The sequence below is a fragment of the Nanorana parkeri genome, unplaced genomic scaffold (assembly GCF_000935625.1).
Source record: "Nanorana parkeri isolate BGI_ZX_2015 unplaced genomic scaffold, ASM93562v1 scaffold54, whole genome shotgun sequence".
In the NCBI taxonomy this organism is placed as follows: domain Eukaryota; kingdom Metazoa; phylum Chordata; class Amphibia; order Anura; family Dicroglossidae; genus Nanorana; species Nanorana parkeri.
Genome location: NW_017306322.1, coordinates 368821 through 391724, shown reverse-complemented (window position 1 = coordinate 391724; position 22904 = coordinate 368821). Strand labels below are relative to the sequence as shown.

Below are 22904 nucleotides of genomic sequence, written 5' to 3'. Positions count from 1 at the left end.
AAATTACTTTACAACCATCGCAAGACTAAGGTCTTGCGATGGTTGTAAAGTGTATGGGCACCTTTAGGCTGAGAGTGGTATCACCACGTCCTTGTGACGCCATGCTCGGTTTAGAACTGCGTATAGTCACGTGTGATTGACATCGAGCAGGTTCGGATCGGGCGCTTACGTCACAAGGAGTACATTAGTAAATGTACTCCTGTCACCCAAAAGAGAACTAAAGCCAGAAAAAGTGTCACTAAAATCAGAAGTTAAATTATAAAATTTCATTCAAGTACCTTAACTATTAACATCTCAAATCATCTCTGAATTGGTGCTGACACTGTCCTTCCTTCTGGAGGGTGACTACTTTTGTTCCCCATGTGTGTTGTAAAGTAGTCACGACTCCAAGCCTACCCCGTGATGGACTACAATCTCAATACAAATTAGTAAACTAAACGTGAGATTGTAGTTTATGGGAGCGAGCTTGGAGGGCTCAAATGGGGAACAAAAGTAGTCACCCTCCAGAAGGAAAGACAGTGTCAGCACCAATTCAGAGATGATTTGAGGATCTACTGCTAAGTAATGCACAAAAAAGCTATATTTTTGTTAATAGTTAGGGTGCTTGAAAGCATTTTTAAGATTTAACTCCTAAGTTTAGTATCACTTTAAGAGATATGAGGTGGTGATGTATCAAAGAAAAAACACCAGAACAAGTTAAAAACAGCTTTTTGATTTAAGCTCAAAGGGTTATTTACCTCCTTAAGGGCCCCCACCTCAGTTTACAATCGTCATCTAGGTCTGGGCGTGACAGACAATCTCCTTCACTTCCCACATGTAAACACACGCAGCTGCTAGAGTTTAAACATCAGTCTGTAGCTGACTACAAGCAGAAGAGGGCTCTTCCTTGTCCTACAAACAGTCCATTCTTTGTAATCTACTAGAAGTATGGCGGCAGAACCAGAGCAAATACCAGTCCCAGGAACAGAGCCTGCATCACCGGGTCCTAAAGTAAGTATTTGTTCTAGATCTGCTCAGTCTCACCCAGCTCTACTTGCATGTAGAAAAGTGTAATAGAAAGTTGACTCCAAAAGGCTTACTATATTTACAAAACAATATCCATTCAGACCTAAAGCTTTATTAATCTACATGTAATTCTATTTGGATGCTTAGAATAACAAAGAAAAAACCAGAATCAACGCACTGAGCTATTAAGGCAGCCATAGACATGAGAGATCTGGACTGATATGCAGACAGAATTTGACCGTCATCACAGCTCTGTGCAAACTGTTAGCGCTATATATATATTTTTTAATAATAGTCAATCATCTGAATATTCTGATGCTTCCAAAAACATGATTACATTGTGCAAATATCTGTGTTTAGACAGTGGAGAGATTGAGAATACACTTCTGATACTGGTTTATCAGGGGGCAAACAATGGCGACTGTACAAACCGCCGGGTCCGCTGGTACCTGCACCCATCCACGCCAGAAGCCTTGGGGTTGCACTGGCTGCTTTTCCAAGCACAACCTTAATGGACAGACAAGACAATTCACCTTTATCTAAATTGGTGCAGTTCACACCACTGTGTTCCTGTGGTGTGCGTTGAAAAAGCACTGCATTGCACTTTGCAAATACCTCCACATTGCATCGCACTTTGCAACTAGAAGTTCTATTTCAATATAGATATAACAAGCTATTAGGTTATAACAAAAAAAATTAAACAGTCTGATGCGTCAGGATTGGTGCATGAACATTTTGCCCGTCAGTGCACACTAGCAGCCATGCGTTCAGTGCGACTTGCTGGTGTGAACGGACTCTAAAGGACAATCATTTTCAGCCTGAATAAGGGTCATGTAAGGTCTGTGAGCACCTTCCTTTTACTAACAATAATTTGCACAACACTTTGTATCATACTCCTGACCCTGTCTGTGTACAAAGTATTTTATTATGCATACATTTCACTTCTCAGATGTGCCAGAAAATTATAAAAAAAAGAAACCATTTAATCTCTACAATTTTATGTTGTCGTTTAAAAAAAACTGCATGCAAAAATTCCTGGTGGACTTGTAATTGTCTTTGATGGCACTTGTAGGAGGGTTTTTTTTTATAATGCAAACCTGCAGTCATGTGCTATTGTTCCTTTTAATACTTATGCCTGGGGGGAAGGGGGAACGTGGAAGAACATTAACAGGGTTATGCACAAAAGGGTGACGAGTTTGGAGAAGACAGGAGAAGTGAACAATCCAGGGCGAAATAGCTGATTTGGAAAAGTTATCCAATTCAGCTCACTTTCCAGTTCGGCTATGTTGTCCTAGATTGTTCACTTCTCCAAACCCCTTAGAGAATGACCCTCTAAGAGATTACAATGCAAACATTTCTATTAATAATATTATTTTTTGTCTTGCCTGTTTTTATCATATGATTCAGGTTTATAGGACAAATTTGATTATTATGAAACATTATAAACTAAAATGTTGATACCAATTTTGATGAGATGGACTCACATGGGCTTAGTAGATCACAGCATCACCATCATCATATTGGTGATCAGGTAATGTAGGGTTAAAAACCAATGTGTTCATGGTTATTAAAGGAAGTTGTCTGATTTTTTGCTTTTAGTGTTCATATATAAAAAGTGTTCTTTAAATACACACTACAACCCTTTGCTTGTAAGAAATCTAAAGGTGCCCATACACTGTACGATTCTCGTACGAGAATCGCGGGAAATCCCGCGATCGTACAGTGTATGGAAGGCGTGCGACCGTTTCTACTGTACGGTCGCACGTCTTCCATCGAACAAGCATGCTGGAAAACCCGCCGGGAATCGTACGATTCTCGGCGAGTGAGTGGCCTGCTTGTTCGACAACTGACGAACGGGCCGGTGCGCGCATGCGCACACTGCCCGTTTGCCGTCCTTGCAAGCCCGCCCCTCATTGCAGTCATTGCAAGCCCACCCCTCAAGGGTGCGGGCTTGCGATGATCGCAAGTACGATCTGCCTGTCCAAGATGGGCAGATCGTACGTTTTTTTAAGTACTTTACAACTATCGCAAGACTAAGGTCTTGCGATGGTTGTAAAGTGTATGGCCACCTTTACACTCTCACCTACACACAGAATTACATTATAAACCATGTGGACTTTGCTTGACCTCTCCAAACATGCCCTAACTGACCATTATTGGGAGAAGAATCAATCAGCTTGCCTGGATTTTCCTGCCCATCCTTTTTTTTTTTTCTTTTTTTTTTTCTCCTGAAATAAGCCAACGATAGGGATATCTTTCAGTATCTCTTTTTGCGCCTTCAAAGGTATAAGGCCTTGTTCACACCAAATGCAGACCAGAACTGCATGAGTTTCTGCACACGCAGTGCAGTGGTTTGTGCCGTGTTTTTTGATGCTTTCCGGGCCGTTTTTGGTTAAACAAAAAACAAAAAACACTTGATTACATTGTGCAAATATCTGTGTTTAGACAGTGGAGAGATAGTTTAGAATGGGCTTTCAGTGTGTTCCAGGGCGTTTGCATGTGTTTTTGATGCGTTCCAGAGCAGGTAAAATAGGGCTTGCTGCAGTTTTTTTACATGCTCTGGAATTGAACGCTGCGGTGTGAACTAGAGCCCAAAATACCATTGGAATACATTGGACGCAGTTTTGATCCGGTCTGTAACTGCTCTGCTCCTGGAACTTGCTTGGTGTGAACAAGGCCTAAACATGCACACTCAGCTGAACTGAGCTTTACAGTTTACTCCACCAATATTCCATATACTGTATTATATAAATATAACACTTTGGATCACGTGAAAATGTTACTATACACTAAGGATGCACAGATACTTTTCGAGTACCAGTGCAGATACTTGGCATTTCCATGAGAACTACCGGGGTTGCAGCTGGGACCTGGCTCTGGCACTCCGCCACTGCCCTGAAATCATTAGTCTGTATTGTTTTAGAAAAACTGTCACATGGCAATAAACAAAAATGTATCAGTACTCGTACTTGTAAGTACTCGGCAAGTACCAGTACTCGTACTCGCAAAACTGGTATCTGTGCATCCCTTTATTTATATGTTTAAAAACAAAATCGTACATTAAAACCGAGATGTACAAATCCCAGGCGCTCCGTGTGCTCCTTACAAATGACAGCTGCCTCCTAATTTTTGCATTTTTCTCTAGTCTAGTCTTGGAGCTCCAAAGTATCGGTACATGTACTCGTACTTGTACCGAGTACTGTACTTGGTATCTGTGCAACCCTACTATACACCATGCAATCTGTATAATATCACCATTCAGCCCCAATCATTTCTTTTGATATTTGTTATGGACAAAGATAAAACAATTTATATGTTAAGCAATAAACATTTGGTTAGTAAGAAATATGGAACAGAACTGGAATCGGCATGTTGCAGACAGATTAAATGGTTAACCAGTACAATGAGGCTGCAGAAGTTTGGTTAGTGTAAGTCAGTCTGCTTCGTGTTATACAGTAACCTTTCACACACTTCAGCTCACTGTAGTAAAGGGTGCGGAATGTCCTTTGTGTTCTTGTGTCCTCATAAATACAGAGCTGCAAGGCAAACATTCAGCCACAACCAGACTCGCTATAAGATTTTTATTTACTGTTGATGTAACACAAAATGTAACTTGGAACATCAATGGGCTTGCCATGTCACCTGGTTAGTAAACCTATATTATTTTTTAAATTCAAAAAAATTAAACATTCATCCAAATCTTTACGGAGGATATTTTCAGGTATAAAGGTGCCCATACACCTTACAACCATCGCAAGACTTTTGTCTTGAGATGGTTGTAAGCTAATTAAAAGCTTGTACGATCTGCCCATCTTGGACAGGCAGATCGTACTTGCGATCATCATTGAAAGCCTGCCCCGCTTGAGGGGCGGGATTCCGACGACCGCAATGCTGAACGGGCAGTGTGCCTGTGCGCACACCGGCCCGTTCCGCAGTTGTCGAACGAGTACGCCACTAACCCGCCAATAATCGTACGATTCTCGGCAGGTTTTCTAGCATGCTCCTTCGACAAAAGACGTGCGACCGTACAGTAGAAAAGGTTGCAGGCCTTCCATACACCTGCCGATTATCGTACGATCGTGGGATTTCCCGCCATTATCGTACGATAATCGCAAGGTGTATGGGCACCTTAAGACTCATTCACATGGGTGTACACGGCTCTGCAGGAACCTGCTCCCAGAAAGGACAGGTGGCACGTGTAATTGCATGTAGCTGTCTGTAACTCCGTATGGGAGGATGCAGCAGCTAGTGGCTACGTGCTGACTCGAACCTGTACATCTATGCAGGTTCGAGTCGGTGTGCAGCTGCGTCCTCCGATTGGGAGGTACAGGTGACTGCGCGTAATTACACGCAGCACAGTCCCTACAGGGACCAGGTCTCTGCAAGAGCATGCATGCCATACAGATGTGCACACCTGTGTGAATGAGCCCTATATCTGAAAATCTCCCAACATCTACTGAGCCAGCTGAAGTGTCTGTTAGTGTCTAATGGAATAAGGGAAAGTATAATAGGAGAGGTGGGCTATCTTACAGCAGAGAATATGACAGAGCCCACTGCCCATCCTTGTCAGGAAGTATTAATCTGTTCCCATTTCACATTACATATCTTTATGGGCCCTTGTAACTTAGTTTTGCAGTCATGTAAGCTAAGAGGAGTAACTCAGAAACACATTGTGCCTGGAAAGATCACTAAAAATAACCGGAGCACATGGCAAATGACAGACGCAATCTGAATGCCTTGGCCTATACTATTTTCTATTGCACAATAGTTGGCCGCTCTACATACATAAAACAGGGATACAAATGTTAAGGTTTTTTTGACATTATTGTAACAGAGAAAATTTTAAATAAAAAAGGACCAACCGTGATTTTAGTGCAATATAGTGCTCATCAACGTAGGGTATATCGGGGCTTGATGTGTATTCTCTGATATAGGAGTGGAGAGTGCCTGGTCTTCACCTGGAAATCCCACATGAAACTGTAACTTTAGCTTCTTGACATTATTGTGTTGTGGCCCTGGGCTTGCTTCACTTTGGATAATGGACAGGCAACTATGACTAAGGGCCAATTCATCATCAGGCATAGTCTGAAAGCAAAGAGTAGTCGGGGCAGGCAGTGTTTAGGCAGAGTTGTATCATAAAGAGAAGGTTGCAGCGCACAATGACGGGAACAGTGGAGCAGGCTGGGATTATAATGAGAAAAGTACACGGTATTCACAAATCAGAATATCACAGTGCTTACAAGAACAGCAGGAATGTTTTTTTTTCAGCACTGTCTGTGTGCATGATTGGAATTTCAATCCAGCACTGGGTGATGTCACACTTTATCATGCATGTGACAACAAACTGTCATTTAAATGAACTAGCCAGTGCCTTGGTGCATGTCTGCAGTGAATGTTCCTGGCCATGGCAGAAGATGAATGATCGTGTTTAATCTACATGGCAGGTCCTCTTGTAGTTCCTTATACGATGCCTAGAGATTCATGCAATTGTTTCACAGGCACTATCTAGTACTGAAACCACTGTTCTAGCTTTCTCTGTTCTCCTCTTCACCAAAAGCTGAGTTCTCCAGTAACATTTCCATTTGTCTGATCCGATACCAGAGAAACCTGCACATTATCACTGTTTCTATTATCGCCTCACCTAGACCTTAGACCAGGGGTAACCAAACTCCGGCCCTCCAGCTGTGGTGGAACTACAAATCCCATGAGGCATTGGAAGATTCTCACAGCCACAGACATGACTCCCGGAGAGAGATGCATCATGGGATTTGTAGTTTCACCACAGCTGGAGGGCCAGAGTTTGGCTACCCCTGCCTTAGACCTACACAACTTGCTCTGGTTTATATGAGCAACTGTGATGCTTGTATCGATTTGTCATTTTTGGTCCATTACAGTGAAATGTACTCTCCTGTGTATGCATTGCATTACTTTCTATGTGTTCTTTATACCGCATTGTATGAATCTTGCAAAAATTCTAATAAAAATTGATTTAACACTAATCTATATGGCAGGACAAAGGGTAGCAGCTGCCCTAGTGAGCTTTTTATTCTTCTTACAACATAATTGTGAAACATTTCATTACCTATGCAGATGCATTTAAATACATAGTGGTAACTAATGATAGTATTTATTTCACATATTTGTGTTTATACATTTTATATAGGTTGGGGTGGGGGCGTTAGTAGTCATTTAGATGTTTTGTTCGTTTTGGATCGCATTGGGAAAGGTTTTAACTGCTACCTGGAGCTCTGTTAAAGAGATTTCCTCTCGCTTTCTTTCTGGGGACTACCCTTCCCCTTTTCTCCTCCAACCCTGCTACCCCCACCCCCCTTTTTTTTTTTTTTTTTCTCCTGAGAGCAATAGAACCTGAAAAGCATTCTAATCCTTTCCCATTATTTTAAAAGTAAATACTTAGGGTATAGATGCACTATGTCACAATGATGACCTGGGCTGTGTAGGTGACCTCCTCTGTCATATGCAGCATAATGCTTTAGAACAGTGGTTCTCAACCTGTGTAACTTCAGGACCCACATTTGTCCTTGGTCATAAAGTCGCGACCCAAGTCGCACTGCACTGGAACGCAGGGCGTGCGGAACTGCTCGTTCCAGTGTGGGCAACTGTTGGCGGGAGGAGCATTTGGGGTACCATTCAAATGAATGGCAAGGCAACGCACCTCCAACACCAAAATGCGTGCTCGGCGCGTTTGTGTGGCACAGTTCATTAGTTGCATGGGACTGTGTGATTATTGCACTGTACTAGTGTAAATCGGCTCTCAAAAACACTGACGGACACAATTTCACACACTTGCAGACATTCTCACACCATCCACACTCCAAAAATGTTTTTATATTTTCTTTAAGATCCACCCAGTCTCCCTATCTTGTAGTGGATCCTGTGTCTGGGGTCCAGTGTGTGCTGTTGTGCTGTGACTGAGCTCAATCCATATGTGCATTGCTTGTACAGCTCCCTTGCACACACTGTAGAGGTGCCAGGAGCCAGAATGTGACATCACTCTGTTCCATAATCCTCTTGTCCCATCGCACTCCTGACCGGAAAAAAACTAAATTCAACTAAGCGGGTGCGGTGGTGACAACGGATGCCTCTGCAAAATGTAGATAGATGAAAATAGTCACTCACACTCCATAAGTAGTAAAGTCAATGCTGTTTATTGACTGTGATGGTACACATCTCCTAAGCAACGTTTCGGGACCGTGCGGCCCCTTCCTCAGGCAAACAGAGCCTCTCCAACAGAGCCCCTGACAGCCTGTACTGAGGAAGTGGCCGCACGGTCCCGAAACGTTGCTTAGGAGATGTGTACCATCACAGTCAATAAACAGCATTAACTTTACTACTTATGGAGTGCAAGTGACTACTTTCATCTATCACTCTGTTCCAGGCATCTCTAGAGGGCACACAAGGGAGCTGTAAGCAATGCATGTATGGATGGATGGAGCACTCTCATGCCCATACTCCCAGCCCACCCCAAGCTGACACTCGGCGCCAGGCAGCATATTTTCAATGGCTGCTCGGCACGAGAACTTACAGTGCTGCACTAGGGGGAGGCAGAGGAGCCTCTTGCCTAGAAAAGTGGAAGGCACGCGGTGAGCCACTGAACACGGGGTTGCGACCCACTTTTTGGTCACGACCCACCACTGGAGAACCAAGGCTTTAGAGTATAATGGTGTATGGTGCTTCACGCGACATTTCTTATGTGCATATTCACCCAGTAGCACTGCATCAGATGCATCCTACCAATACATTTATAGTTTCTGTACTACCTCTGTGGATTATGTAGTGGGATAAAGAGTAATTGGATTCAACCATTAAGAAAATCAAGATGTATTGTGTAATTTCACATAGGAGGCAGAACAAGGTAAATCCATCTGGAATGAAGTGGAAGAATCTCTCCAACAGAGCCCCTGACGGCCTGTACTCAATCCTTTCCAAGACTGCTGATTCAGCAAAACAGTGGGGTAAAAAAGGTGGGGAAGTTGTGATTGCCGAGTACTTCATACTCGTAGCATATGCCAGTTTTACAAAAGCATAGTTGCACGCTATATTTTGAATACTTTGTACATCGCTGTGTATTAATCAGTGTTTTTTTTCTTCTACAGAAGTGCCCCTTTACACCTGTACAAAGGCAAGAACTTAAAAAAATCATCAAGGAATGCAAAGAGGAAAGCTTTTGGTACAGAGGTAATTTACACACTTCTATAGCTTGGTCACATTAGCACTTTTATATATGTCCTGCAACAACCTCAATGGCACCAGCCTAACTTTGGAGAAAAGATCCCTCAGTTCAAATGGTTACTAGCTGCTTATATTTATCCATCGCAATGATCAAAAAACTAAATATGTATATCTATATTGAATTTCCATAGGTTCTATCCCACTCCTAATAACCATATTGATTTTAGAAGGTTGTAAACTTATTGAAGATGTACTTCCGCAACGCAGTGACACAATTTCACTCAGCCCTGTCTATATGCACTTTCTTGTGTCACCACTCTAAAGGTGCCCATACACCTGACAATTATCAAACGATAATCGTGGGTGATCCGGCGATCGTACGACAATCGGTAGGTGTACGGACAGCGTGCGACCGCATTTACTGTACGGTCGCACGACTTTCATCTTGCGAGTACACTAGAAAACCTGTAGAAAATCGTACGATTTTTGGCCAGTTGGTAACGTCCCACAATGTACCATATCATTGCTTGCCTGAAGCAATGCATGATGGGGTATGAAGTCTTGAGAAATTGAGATTGCATCACACCAAGCAGCAGGGAAAGAGACTCAAAGCATGCTGGGAATCCAGAAAGTTGATGAAAGTGATGGGCAGACCAAAGGCAGCACTCACTACATAAAAGGGATTATTCAAGTAAGCTTTAATTACATCATCAAAAACAACTCCAGTATGTATTTCTTTTACAATGCTGATGTTATAACAGGAGAGTGCATGCTGGGGGGGGGGGGCACCACCTCTATCTACTTAAATTGCTCCCAGAAACATATCGGCCCTGTTTGAAACCCCAAAGAGAATACTAATTCTAAAAATGGTTTATGATAAAGCCCCACTTTCTTGGGAAGCAGAACTTTAAGGTCCATATTGGCGTAATTCACAGGATCAATGGGGTGTGAGCACCGGTCCCCCTAGAAGTCTTGGAACAGGGTGCAAATGGGCCTTCATTCATCTATCCTTACTCATTAAAGAGGAACTTTACACATATCTTCAAAATAACAACAAAGGCATCTGTAGAAATGTTTAGTAATAACAATCCACAAACAGATACTTCTAGATAATTGGCGGCTCGTTATTTTTTTGCATACCTTGTTTTTTTAGTTCCTCCCCATTATTCTCACAGTAGCCATTTTTACTAAAGGGCAGATGGATTCACCCCACTTTACTTCCTGGAACTCTGGCACATGTGACTAGGTCATGTGACCATGCACATCATCTCAGGGGAGGAAAATGCCTTTCCTTGAGATCATGAGATTTCCCAGGGACCGACTGCTGATGTAACCTTCCCAGGATGCAATGCTTGGGCACATTAGATCACTTTTGCCAAAGAGAACCAGGAAAGAGAAAACCACAAAAAATTGTAAGTAAAAGAAAAATATGTTTGTGCTGCTAATAATGTAAGATGATTTCATGTCAGCATGCAGAGCTGATGTGATTTGTAGCCAAAGAGGTAAAAGTCTACTGTAATGCCTCTCTGTGGTGAATGCACCTTGCAATCTGAATGAAAAGTAATGCCTCAACAAGGTGTAAGTCTTGTTCTTTATATATCCCTGAGACATCCATCAGCCCGCAGAAGTACGTGTGCAGAAGTACGGAGTATTGGCCTAAGCAGGCCAATACTCCGATGTCCCTGGGCTGTCCAAGTGAATCAAGACCAATGAAAAATTAAATCGGAATGTATCAATATACAAATCATTTTTGTTGTCTCTGTGTAAATTACATTTCATTGTTTTATATTCCATTCCTGTGGCTATTTAATCTTTATAGATTCTTTTCTTTATTTCTAACAGCTCTGCCTATTTCTCTTGGTAGCATGCTTGCCACTCAGGGACTCGTTTACAAAGGTCAGTAAATCTTATGCAAGTAAACACCATCTTTGTATTTGGATTGGGGGGTGTAAAGCACACATTAACTTAAAGGAAACATCTTAAAGGAAAAGTATTTGGAGAGTAAAATGTACTCTTCCCAATACTTAGATCCAGCATGGGACACTGCAGCTGTTGCACACTGGCTCTCATGTAACCGCTGATCGCTCCGCTCATGTTCTTCTCCATTCAGAGTGAAGTGACTGTCAGTAACCATTCGCCCTTTCCTTCCCTGTTCCTCCAGCACTCATTTGAGGGACAGACAGGGGAGGGGGCAGGCATGGCTGGCTCTGGTTCTGGAGAGGCAGGTATCAATCAAGCTGTGGGGTGGATCCTGACATTATAATTGGGGGCAGGGGCGTAACTAGAAATCACAGGGCCCCATAGCAGAATTTTGTATGGGGCCCCGTGATTGCTAGTTATGCCACTTGCAGAGCCCACCGAAGAGTGACCCTGCAGAGCCCACCATAGACTCTCTATAGTGGGCTCTGCAGTGTCTGAGATCTCTTACCTGTCAGCGCTATCCGCCTCTGTGGTCCCCGGGCCCCGCCTCCTCTGCTGTTGACGGGCCCCGCCTCCTCTGCTATTGACATACATGCCATAGCGACCCAGGCGGCCCTGGCCGGGCCCCCCTGTGCCCAGGCCCCATAGCGGCCGCCTGGGTCGCTATGGCGATTGTTACGCCACTGATTGGGGGCCTTCCTGGTTGCAGCACGGCTCTGCTCTGTCCGCATATAGGATTAGTGAATGTACTGTTCACTGTAAAATAAGTCAAAAGTAAAAAACATATTCAGTACATCTCAATAGTACATTCACATTTCCTCCATGTTTTATCTCTTTACAAAATGCTGCAAGTAAAAATAAAAAACAACCTGCCAACAATTCTTCATTCAGAGCTGGCCATGACTGCACAGTGAGCCCCCATAGAGTTGGGTGAGGCTGTACTGAGGTCAGCAATGGCAATATCCACATTTATCTCAGTACATGTTCCAAAAGCAAAGGTCTGAATTTTAGCATGACAAGCAGATAAACATTTTTTTTCTCTGTGCAGGATATCTGACAGCAAACAAAAGGTTTGGCTCCCTGCCAAAAGTTGCATGTAAGTATAAAAGAAATACATGCAGACTTAATATTCAATCATTTGCAGCATCTGTATATATGTGAGGTTATATGTTCTATGTGTTCAGACAGAAACGTGTATTGGCCTATCACCTTTTAGGGCTTGTTCACACCAGCCTGCATGCTATAATGTGTAAGCACTGGTGTACATTGTATAGGGAAGGTTAGGTGCATTGTTACAACGCATTGCACTGTTTACTTTTTTTACATTATGTAAGTGTCACAAAAAGACACTTCAATCATCTCTATGCACCGCAGCGTGAATCAAATCGCTGAGATGCGGTGAGTTGCGTTGTGTTAGAAAAAAAACACATACATGCCCTTTTTTTTAATCACCGTTTCTTATGTCTAAATCATATCATTGGTATATTATTATGCTGTTTGCCAAGATCAATGTTATACTGTTCTCTAATTTGAACTCCACTCAGTCGGGAGTGATGTATTTTGTCATCTTTCAGGATCATTAAAGTAGAACTCAGGGTAAAAACATGTTTTTATTAACCCTTCCAGTGGGGCTACCCATACACTGCAAGGTTTAACTGCTCATTTTTGACTAGTGTGGAAAATAGTTACTCACCTGCTCTTAGCCCGGTCCCTGGAGCCTCTCTACCCCTCTGCTCCAATGATCTGAGGTCCTGTAAATCATCGCATTCAATACACATTGAATAGAATGTGAGGATGCGGAGGGACATACCATTGTTGCATCATTAAGAAGAGACAAGCTGGAGGGAGCTCTGTCAGAGCCGTCTGGCTTGGAGGATCTGGTGAGTAACTTTATTTTCCTCTCTAGACGAAAACCAGCACTTAAACTCTTGCAGTGTGGGGGTAGCCCCACTGCAGGGGTTGATAAATGTTTTACCTGGAGTTCTGCTTTAATGAGCAGAGAAAGATAGCTTTTCATTATTTAAAAAAAAAAAAAGTTTTTTGTTTCGGATAGAGTATGGAAAGGCTTAGTATTCTGACTCCGATTGTTGCGATAGTGATATATCCCTTGTTGAGACCTCTGTGCCTGGCCTGTATAAGTAGATTCAATCACTGATGACATTCATTGTCAGATAGCTGAACTCACCAATACCGTGTTCATCCACAAAGGTTGCTTTATTCTGAACGTGAAGACAACAGGATAACAGCGATGAATGGTTACAGTATTATGCGGTCAAAAGATGATGCCTTTCCTAGGGTACTATGCTGAGTACATGTGTCCTGATTACATGTGGCTGTTAGCTGTGGCTATGACACAGGAAATACTGACCAACAAGAAGAAGGGTGGGGCTTACATACAGAGGAAATACATCACAAAGGGAACACAGAACATGTTTGATACCAAGAAAGGCCACTAGATGGCAGCAAAGGAACTAACATATAAAACGTCCATAGAAAATGGTATAGAGAAACAATCTATATAAATTCTCATCTATATAAAACTTTTATGCCCCATTGGGGCGGCACACTTAGAATGTCGCCTATTAGATTTTTATTGCTGACTGAGATTTCTTCAAACTTCTCACCCTCGTGAAACACCACCGGTAGTGAAAATAAATGTTCCACTAGTGAAATGAAGCCTCTACACCACTTCTATTACTTGTTCTTATTTATCCACTGAAACAGCCATAAATCACTTACTAATGTAAAAGTTTTGTCCTGTAATTGAAGTACATAATAAGAACACCTCTCTAGTTTATGTCAAGCCCTTCAACAAATGTCATTTTCTTTCTGATGGTGGACAGACAATACTGTTATAATGGTCAAACTATTCTCCACAATGACTGTACTGTGCCTCTAGTACAAATTCAGGAGCTTGTATGAAGTGACACAGGAAGTCTCGGATATCTGAAAGATTGTTGTGTGTGTAAATTCTTTATTTAATGTTTTGGGTTGGAAAGGAAAGTACAAAAAGAAACGGGGGTTACGTGTATCATAATGACAGTTTATTATACAGATTCTTGTGCCAGGTGAGCCTGTTTAGATGTGTCGTCTTTGCCCATTTAAGTTAATGACGGGGGCCACATCTGTCCGCATCTTTGTGCCTACCAGTTGCCTTTTTGCATACTCCTTTTCAAGAAAATAATTATAAAAATTAGTGGCTAAATCACTGTATGCATAAAGCCTGAGGGGAGCAGAGCACGGAGGGGCTCAGCAGCTCCACCTACTACAGGCTGTGTGCAGAAAACTACAGGAGGAGGCGGAGTCGAGACCAGTCTCCCTGCACAAGAAGAGAGAGCAGCAGTAACCAGTCTTTATTACAGGGGGCTCCTACACAGAGGCAACGTTTCACACGGAATCATTGCACAGATCTGGAAGAAATGCACAAAGCACACCAAAAATTAAGTAATTAAAAGGAGAACTATGGGGTCAGGGCTTTTCCCCATAGTTCTCCTAAGGCGTAACGGGAGGACACAAACTAGCGTCCTCCCGTCACCCAAGCTCAGTATACCGCGAGCTACAGCCAGTTTTGAGGGCAAGTTCAGGTCCATGTGTCAAAGCACATTTTATAAATATGAAGAGGACCTAATACTAATATGAGGACTTGTGTTGCCATTCTGTACAGTGGCCGGTGTCATGGGTTTCTTGATCGGAAAGATTTCATACATAGGAACCTGCCAGAAAAAGTTTAAAAACACCGGAGTGGAAAAAATGTTTGAAGCCGGCTTTGTTCCTGCCATCGGTGGAGGATTTGGTCCAGGATTCTTTGGAAGCCACAAGTGAGTGCTATAATCTCTGCTATGATCAAGAGATAGAGAAACGCTATACAAGGATACTCTGTTTTCATACAAATGTGCTGTCAATTTCTGCTTTCAGTTCTATTCCAATTAATTTCATTCTTATTTATTTCAAGTGTATTTCCATGTTTGCAGCCAAAATTGAGAAAGCCACTACTGTGTTATGTGTTTCTTGTTCACACGGCATATCTAACAATGATATAAAAAAATATATTTCTTGCCTTTTTTAGATGTGTTTGAGTTGCAGGCCTTTGCAAGTTTCCCACTCAATTTCAGTAACGAGAACCTTTTGACTGTCCTAATAGAAAGACTTTATACAGACTGAGCGTCTCCTCATTAACATGCAATAGGGGGAATTTATCATGCCTGGAGCAGATTTGCATTGCAACCAAGGCTTCTATCTCTCATTTTCAAATCCTAACTGAGCAAACAGAGATGCTGATTGGTTGCCACGGGCAACTGATCCAGTTTTGATAAATTCTCCCCACTGTCTTTAACCCTTTGTTAGCATAGACAGTCCTGCTCATCGAGTTTACCAGTGATAATTAAATCTGTCAGCACAGTACAGACAGGGTTAATTATTTGAAACAAAACTCCCTTCCAAACCCCCAGACAGTGGGAACTAAGCAGGATTTTTTCAGTCCTGAAGTTTGAGGAAAGATCATCTAAAAAGGAAGCTGCAATTTATTTTGATAAAGTTATGCCATGCGAATGGGAACCTGTAACAAATATAAAGTAGGTGTTCTCAATTTGGCTGCAGAAGTGGAAATACACTTTAATTCTGCAGCTAATAGTGATTTATATTATTGCCAAGTGGCAACTATTTTCAGTTAGACGGTGTTTGTCAGAATCCTCATTCCCCGCCTGGAATTTCCCTAATGCATTTCCCAGTAGTTTACCCTGGCTTTAAAATCAAATTACAGACAACCTGTTGCACTGTATATGCCATCCCAAGCTAAACTTGTGCCCAGTGAAAGCAGCTAAGAAATAACTAAATACAATTGCAAGTATTATTTTAAAGACCAGAAACGTGTAGGCAAAAAGGATCAAAGCTTTTTCTGAACTCACCCTTTGACCTTCTATTTACCAGGCACTGTCACCACCACTGTGAGGAATGTAAGAAGAAATGCTCCAAGTCAAAAGAAGGGGCGGCGCAGCCCACCTCTACCTCCTGAACTCAGGTAAGCATGCTACAAATGACATGATGGCTAGCAGCTCCCCTGTCTTTTCCTAAATGCACAAGACAGGGCCCACTGGGGGAGGTGATCAAACCCTTTACTTCATTGGTAAATGCATCTCGTTTGCAGGTTTAAAGTATTACTGATTACTTTCCCCCCACTTTGGGTAGAGTATGAAATGGTTAAACCCATCAGGTTTTGTTTGGCCATCTGTGTCTGACTGGGTAGATTTCCCTCCACTTCCTGCCATGTAAACATAACAGGATGTGAGAGGAAGTCTTTGCAAAGTGAGGTATATTCCCTCTTAGACAGCTGTCACCAGAATAAGTGTCCCCATTGGAAGATTTCTCCTCTATTATGTTCTGGTGACTATGCTCACCACCAGGGATTTCCTCTCGTTTTCTATTCTGTCTATTGAGCAGGAAGTGGTGGGAAATCTCTCCAGTGGGGCACAAATGGCAAAAAACCTGACGGGTTGTAACCCTCCCTTACTCTATCCAAATCTAAAAAAAAATAAAGTAGAGCTGAAGCCAAAACTTTCTATGATTCATTGACCCTTGGTAATGTAATGTAATGTATGCTATGTTAACTGTGTGCCGCCCTTTCAGCCCTATTGTACAAAGCTACGGCCTTTGGTGGATGTACAAACTCCGCCCTGACTATGACACGTAACGTAATTGTAGAATTACTCTCAAAAAATATATTGCTGCAAAAACTCTCCATCTCTGAGATTTCTAAAGAAAGTGGAGGTGGTGTTCTTCAAATTCAAGTCTGCATAGTATGGGCAACACATGCATTTATCTAGGTATTCATTATTTTCAAGATGTTGTGCACAGCTTCACCTTATAATGAAAACTTGTGCTGAGAAAGGTATGTGGACTGCCAAAACTAACCTCTCCTTCTAAAAAATACTAGTTGCCCTCACACTTCATGATTTGCTGACCCAAAACAAGTATGCAAATACAGAGCTCCAATTTCACTGGCTGCAGGCATATTATATGTATGCATACATTGTGTATTTCCACTGTTCCAGTCAAATGTTAGAAAACCCCTCCTATGTCTGTTCCCGTGCACACAGCATAACTACAAATACGGTAATCATAAAAAAAAATATTTCTTACCCATTAGAGATGTTTTGCAGTAGCAGGCAAGATGGATGATGCCAGGTTTTTCTCAGCACCTTCACAGTGATCTTTCCTTATAGAAAGACTTAGGACTGAAATGTGAGGCTTGTGTTTCTGTCATTAACAAGAAAATTGTCCCCATTAGAACATCTTCCTCTCACCTGGAGGAGGCCAGCAATGGCATCCTCTAAGCTTCTCTCATGACAAGTTACTTTTAGGAAGGAGATAAAGCAAGAAGTTTAAATTCAATTTGGTCGTACTCAGATAGTGGATCAGATGTGGCATGCAGCAATTGAAGAACTTGCTGTTCATTTGTCAAGACAGATGATGGTGATAAAAATAGAAGCCTGTAATTGTATTTCTGTGGCTAGTGATTGGATATTGATCGGCAGTGGAAATCTACTTCATTATTCACAACTCATATCTACCCTACTGAAGCCTCATATCCACTGTGTGTGCGTGTGTGACTATTGGATATTGACCGGCAGTGGAAATCTACTTCATTATTCACAACTCATATCTACCCTACTGAAGCCTCATATCCACTGTGTGTGCGTGTGTGACTATTGGATATTGACCGGCAGTGGAAATCTACTTCATTATTCACAACTCATATCTACCCTACTGAAGCCTCATATCCACTGTGTGTGCGTGTGTGACTATTGGATATTGACCGGCAGTGGAAATCTACTATATTATTCAAAACTCATATCTAGGCTACTGAAGCCTCATATCCACTATATAAATCGCAAGGAGACCCCTACATCAGCAAAATATTAAATTCTGGTTGACTTGTATCTACATAATGGGCTGCAAGCTGTGTTGTCACCTGCTGTATATAGTGTGTAGTGCTTTTTCCTACTCTAGGGGTTGCCAAACTCCAGCCCTACAGCCATGGTAAAAAGTAACTACACATCCCATTATACATCTGCCTCTGGAGTCCTACCTGTGGCTGTCAGTCTTGCAATGCCTCATGGGATTTAAAGTTGCACCATAGCTGGAGGGCCAGAGTTTGCCTAACCCTGTCCTACTCCAATAATCCAGAAAGGCACAGATTTTAGATGGGTTTCCCAAGCAAGTTCCAACAAACAGATAAGACTACTACTACTTTGCAGTCCTAGCACAGACAGACATTAACAGAAGCCTGTCATTAGAGAAAACATTGGGGCTGCCATTGACCCATATTCATAAAATTGCTGGTTGCCATGTTGACCCTCTTATCAATGAGTCACTGCATGGAGAAAAGGTCTTTCCTCTGGACAGTGTAAATGTCTCGGACAGTGAACACCCAGGCAACTCAACAATAGTAGCCCACGTACAGCCATGTGTAATAGTAAGTACATCTAATGGACCGGTTGACTTTTTCAACATATTTGAACAGGCAAATATTAGATGTTCATTTAAAGTGACACTAAACTAATTTGTTAAATCTTAAAAATGCATTCAAGTAACCCAATTCACAAAAATGTATCTTATTTGTGTATCATTCATCTCTGCATTAGTGCTGACACTGTCCTTCCTTCTGGAGGGTGGCTACTTGTGTTCCCCATGGTCCCTGTGTGTGTTGTAAAGTAGCCACTGCTCCAAGCTCACTCCCTTGGACAACAATCTCGCGTTTAGTTTACTAACTTGTATTAAGATTATAGTCCATCACAGGAGCGAGCTTGGAGTGGTGGCTACTTTACAACACACACAGGGACCAAGGGCAACAAAAGTAACCATCCTCCAGAAGGAAGGACAGTGTCAGCACCAATTCAGAGATGATTTGAGGATTTACAGCCCAGTGATGTACAAAAAAAAGCAACATTTTTGTTAATGGTTAAGGTACATGAATGTATTTTTATGATTTAACAAATGAGTTTAGTGTCACTCTAAAGATGCCTACAGATAAAGGTGATTTACTTGAGCAAATCAGCCATGAAATTGACATGATACAGTCATTCTCCTAATCTAAACTAATTGAAATACATATGTCACATGGTAAAAGTACACTCCTACATTTACCTCCCCTACTATCCATGAACATTAGAACCGGGTGGTCCAGATTAGTTGCCAATGATTAGAGCCTCTTTAGGGAGGATGCAGCTGGAACCTGTCTTATTTAAACCTCTGATATCTACAGTCTGGTGATCTCTTTGCTATTGACTGTTATATGTGCTGTCAATGTCAAAATCACCGGAGCTTTCTAAGGCCCTCTGAGAGAAGGTGGATGCCTGAGTCTGTCAAGGGATTTAAAAAGAGCACCAAATTATTTGAAACCAATCATTCCATTTTAAGAGCCCATACACACCAAAATCGGAAGGAAATCACAGGTCAACTGAGGGTCTGTTGACTTAGGATTGTACTTCCAATTTCCTTCCAATCCATTGTGATACATTTTTCATCAGATTTTAATGTAAAGGCACCAAAAAGTGAATGGGGCTAGTTCACACCGTAACCGTTGCAATGAAAAAATGTGTTTGCATGCGTTTTTTAGCACGCAATAGAGCGGTGTGAACTATCCCCATTTTCACACATTAATTTTTCGGTGTCATTCCGTTAGCATCTGTTGAAAAGCGTATTACAAAAACAAATCCGGTGTGAACGGACCCTAACTAAAAAAAAGTGGCATAGATTTCAAAAAGCTAATTTGTCCAGGACTGGCTTGCCCAGAAAATTCAGCCCAAGAGCTTACTATTTCATGCTAAAGGAACTCTCCAAGAACCCCAAAATTTAATTGCAGAATTTGCAGGTAACTTGCAACAGTTGGTTTTAAAGTGCCCACATCTGCAATCGGAGATTATCAATTAAACCAGCATGGGAGGTGAACCAGGAAAAAGCCATTGCTGTTCAAAAAGTACATTAAAGCAAGAGTGCAGTTTGCCATTGCACATATAAACAAAGACCAAGCCTTCTGGAACAATGAGCTGTAGATTGATGAATCAAAGCGAGAGATGTTTGGCGCAAACCAAAGACAGCTTTTTAGAAGAACCTCATACCAACTGTAAAGCATGGTTGTGAAAATGTTATGGTTTGGTGTTGCTTTGTGGCTTGAGGGCCTGGGCAGCTTACAGCCATCAAGTCAGTAGAATGTGAGGCCATCTGTCTGAAAGTTTAATGGGAAATGGATCTTTCAAAAAGATAATAATCCAAAGAACACTAACAAATCTACCAAAGAATGCCTTTAAAAGAAGAAGAAATGGAGAGTTATAGACTGGCCTTGTCCGTGACCTAATCTGAAATGCTGTGAGGAGGAGGGGGGGGGTTTGAAACCGGAGGTAATGCAAGGCAGCCCAAAAACATTGAGTTGTCAAAAGTTTCACTGGCAGATACTGGTGGGCAGTTATAAAACATGTCATTTATTTGGTGTAGGGCAATACCGGCTTCTAAGCTCGTGTGTAATTAGTATTTTAATACAGTCACTGTTTGAATAAAGATGTAATATTTACCTGTTTTGCAAAATATATTCTTTCATGAATTTCAGCCAAGTCACTTTACATTTGCTAAATGATGCTGGATTATGGAAGCTGGAATACAGCTGCCCCTGTTCCAAAAATGTGTTTCCCAATTAAATGTATTCCATATACCCAGAAAGAGATCCTGGCAGCTCATTTTGGGACCGACCTACAGTTATATATCTCTGGCTATACGCAATAAAATCCGATTCTGGATCAGCAAGAAATTTCATGCAGTTTTTGGAAACTTAAATATTTTTTTGTTTTTTTTCCTAGATTTGACCACAACATGGACACAGTGACACAAACAAGTATTTGTTGTGTTCTCTTATTTTTTTGATATTTGTAATAAAATATATTAAAATATTAATGATGACTGTTATATTTTGTTAAAGCGACAACACCTGCCAAAAAGCTAAATGCACACTGCAATGCATATGCACCATCTAGTGGTTAAAATGCAATATGCAACAGAAGCACACTGTTTTTTTGTTTGAAACCTCATCTGTCTTATGAATTTACAGCATGGAACTTAATATTGTCTGCTTGTGCTATAGCTTTGCTTTTGCCAATCAGCTTAGTAGTTTGCTCTGGTTTCTTGTCACTACACTGGTTACCACCAATGCAGTACCCCCAAAGACCACATTGGAGAAAAGTGCAACAGTTTTGAGGGGGGTCTGTTAAAACTACATGTGACACACAAGTTCATACATATCACTGGTGAGACAGGATGTCAAGCCTAAACCCACAGCTTTGAATGGATTTCTCTGGGGCCATGTTGCTTTGCACTGAAAGATGAGAAACCATTCTGAAGGAAAAACATTCAGCAAAGACAGTTGTTCATTCTAGGCAAATTAAACCACAGGTTCTCCTGTGCACACTTTTTCAGATAGTGTATATGGGACACTCCATATAGGTATAGTTGTATTTTAAACAGCACATTTCAGGCAAACCTTGAGATTTGTCACAGACATAGGGGTGGTTTACTAAAGGTAAATAGACTGATCACTTTGCAAAGAAAATTGCACTTTGCTTGCACATAATTGAATGATAGAATTCAGCAGAGCTTCACCTCATTCACTAAGCTCATGAACATTTCCCTTGCACAGTGAACAGCCTATTCGTCTTTAGTAAAAAAAAAAAAGCACTGTTTGTATTTTTTGATGCCAATGGTGGGTGCACAAAAAATAAACGCCATAGCGAACAACAAAAAATAGTGCGTGTGAACACATGCACACAAGGAGATAGGGCTCTTATCCCTGACCCTCTGGGGTGCAAGACTTCTGCCAGAGCACTTGTGTCCATCTAGCCAAAGCCAGATGGATCCATTCCATTGAAATAACCAAAGTCAACCACTAGGTACTAGGTTGGGGGCTCCCCTGGTCTTAGCCATAAGGCCTAGGCCAAGAGTCATAGTGCAGAAAAAACATTTGGTGTCATGGCCTGAGTGCCTTTCACATGGTGGAGTCCCCAACCCATAGTATTACTCGAGCACCCCCTGGGCGCCACTCCAGGGGGGGTAATGCTAGATAACGAGCCCATGACCAGACCAGGAATCTCGTTTAAATCAGGAGGCGCTGGGACTCTCCAGATTGCTGACCAAAGAAAGTACACCTGACCCCCACTATTACGTGAGTGGATGCTCAATTTAGTTTGCTTAATCCCAGCTAGGACCCTTTGGGACCCCCATAGACTCCGGTAGGGTACTCTGCAGCCAGCCAGGAACAGAGGCACATTTTCCCTCCTGAACACTGATAAGAACAGATACTACACTTATATGGAAGAGTAAAAAATCCCCAGTGTGTGTAGTAGCAAAAGCTTAACTATAATGGGTATCTTCAGCCAGTCTACTATTCTACTTAGCCTGTAAGGGTCCAGCGCAGAATTTACAGTCCTGGTTGCGGTGTATAAAGTCAGGAGGGGCTGCCAGTATACTTCACATGAGGCCAGGCGGTAGAGCATGTTTTAACAGCCCATGTCAATCGGCTATTGTTTGTTTCAAGTGGGCTTTGCATTCTCACATGAATATATGGGGAATCAAAACCTGCTAGAAGCAGGCCATTAGAAGGTTATCTGCAGGGCAAATGCACCGGTCAATTAATTCAGAATCTTCTCAGAAGGGTCTCATACGGATGCCATTGACACAAGCCTAAAGCCTGTTGACACAGGTCCTTAGAATGGCTTTTAGTGAATAATGACACGTGCCATCCCCCCCCC

General features: G+C 42.0%; 1 protein-coding gene across 1 annotated transcript; it reads left to right on the top strand.

Moving 5' to 3' along the window:
• Positions 1–890: 890 nt before the first annotated feature.
• On the top strand, positions 891–21018 carry OCIAD2 (OCIA domain containing 2). Its single transcript, XM_018575854.1, has 7 exons — positions 891–990; positions 9120–9201; positions 11038–11091; positions 12164–12211; positions 14780–14933; positions 16042–16132; positions 20964–21018. The coding sequence occupies exons 1-6, from the start codon at positions 928–930 to the stop codon at positions 16124–16126; spliced, it is 486 nt and encodes a 161-aa protein (XP_018431356.1). The 5' UTR covers positions 891–927; the 3' UTR covers positions 16127–16132; positions 20964–21018.
• Positions 21019–22904: the final 1886 nt, after the last annotated feature.

Bases quoted from the DNA above. Each gene is read 5' to 3' on its own strand.
- OCIAD2 (XM_018575854.1), top strand. From the start codon at position 928: ATGGCGGCAGAACCAGAGCAAATACCAGTCCCAGGAACAGAGCCTGCA. The intron at 9,202-11,037 runs GTAATTTACACA...TATTTCTAACAG, and splicing joins GGAAAGCTTTTGGTACAGAG to CTCTGCCTATTTCTCTTGGT. The intron at 14,934-16,041 runs GTGAGTGCTATA...TCTATTTACCAG, and splicing joins GGATTCTTTGGAAGCCACAA to GCACTGTCACCACCACTGTG.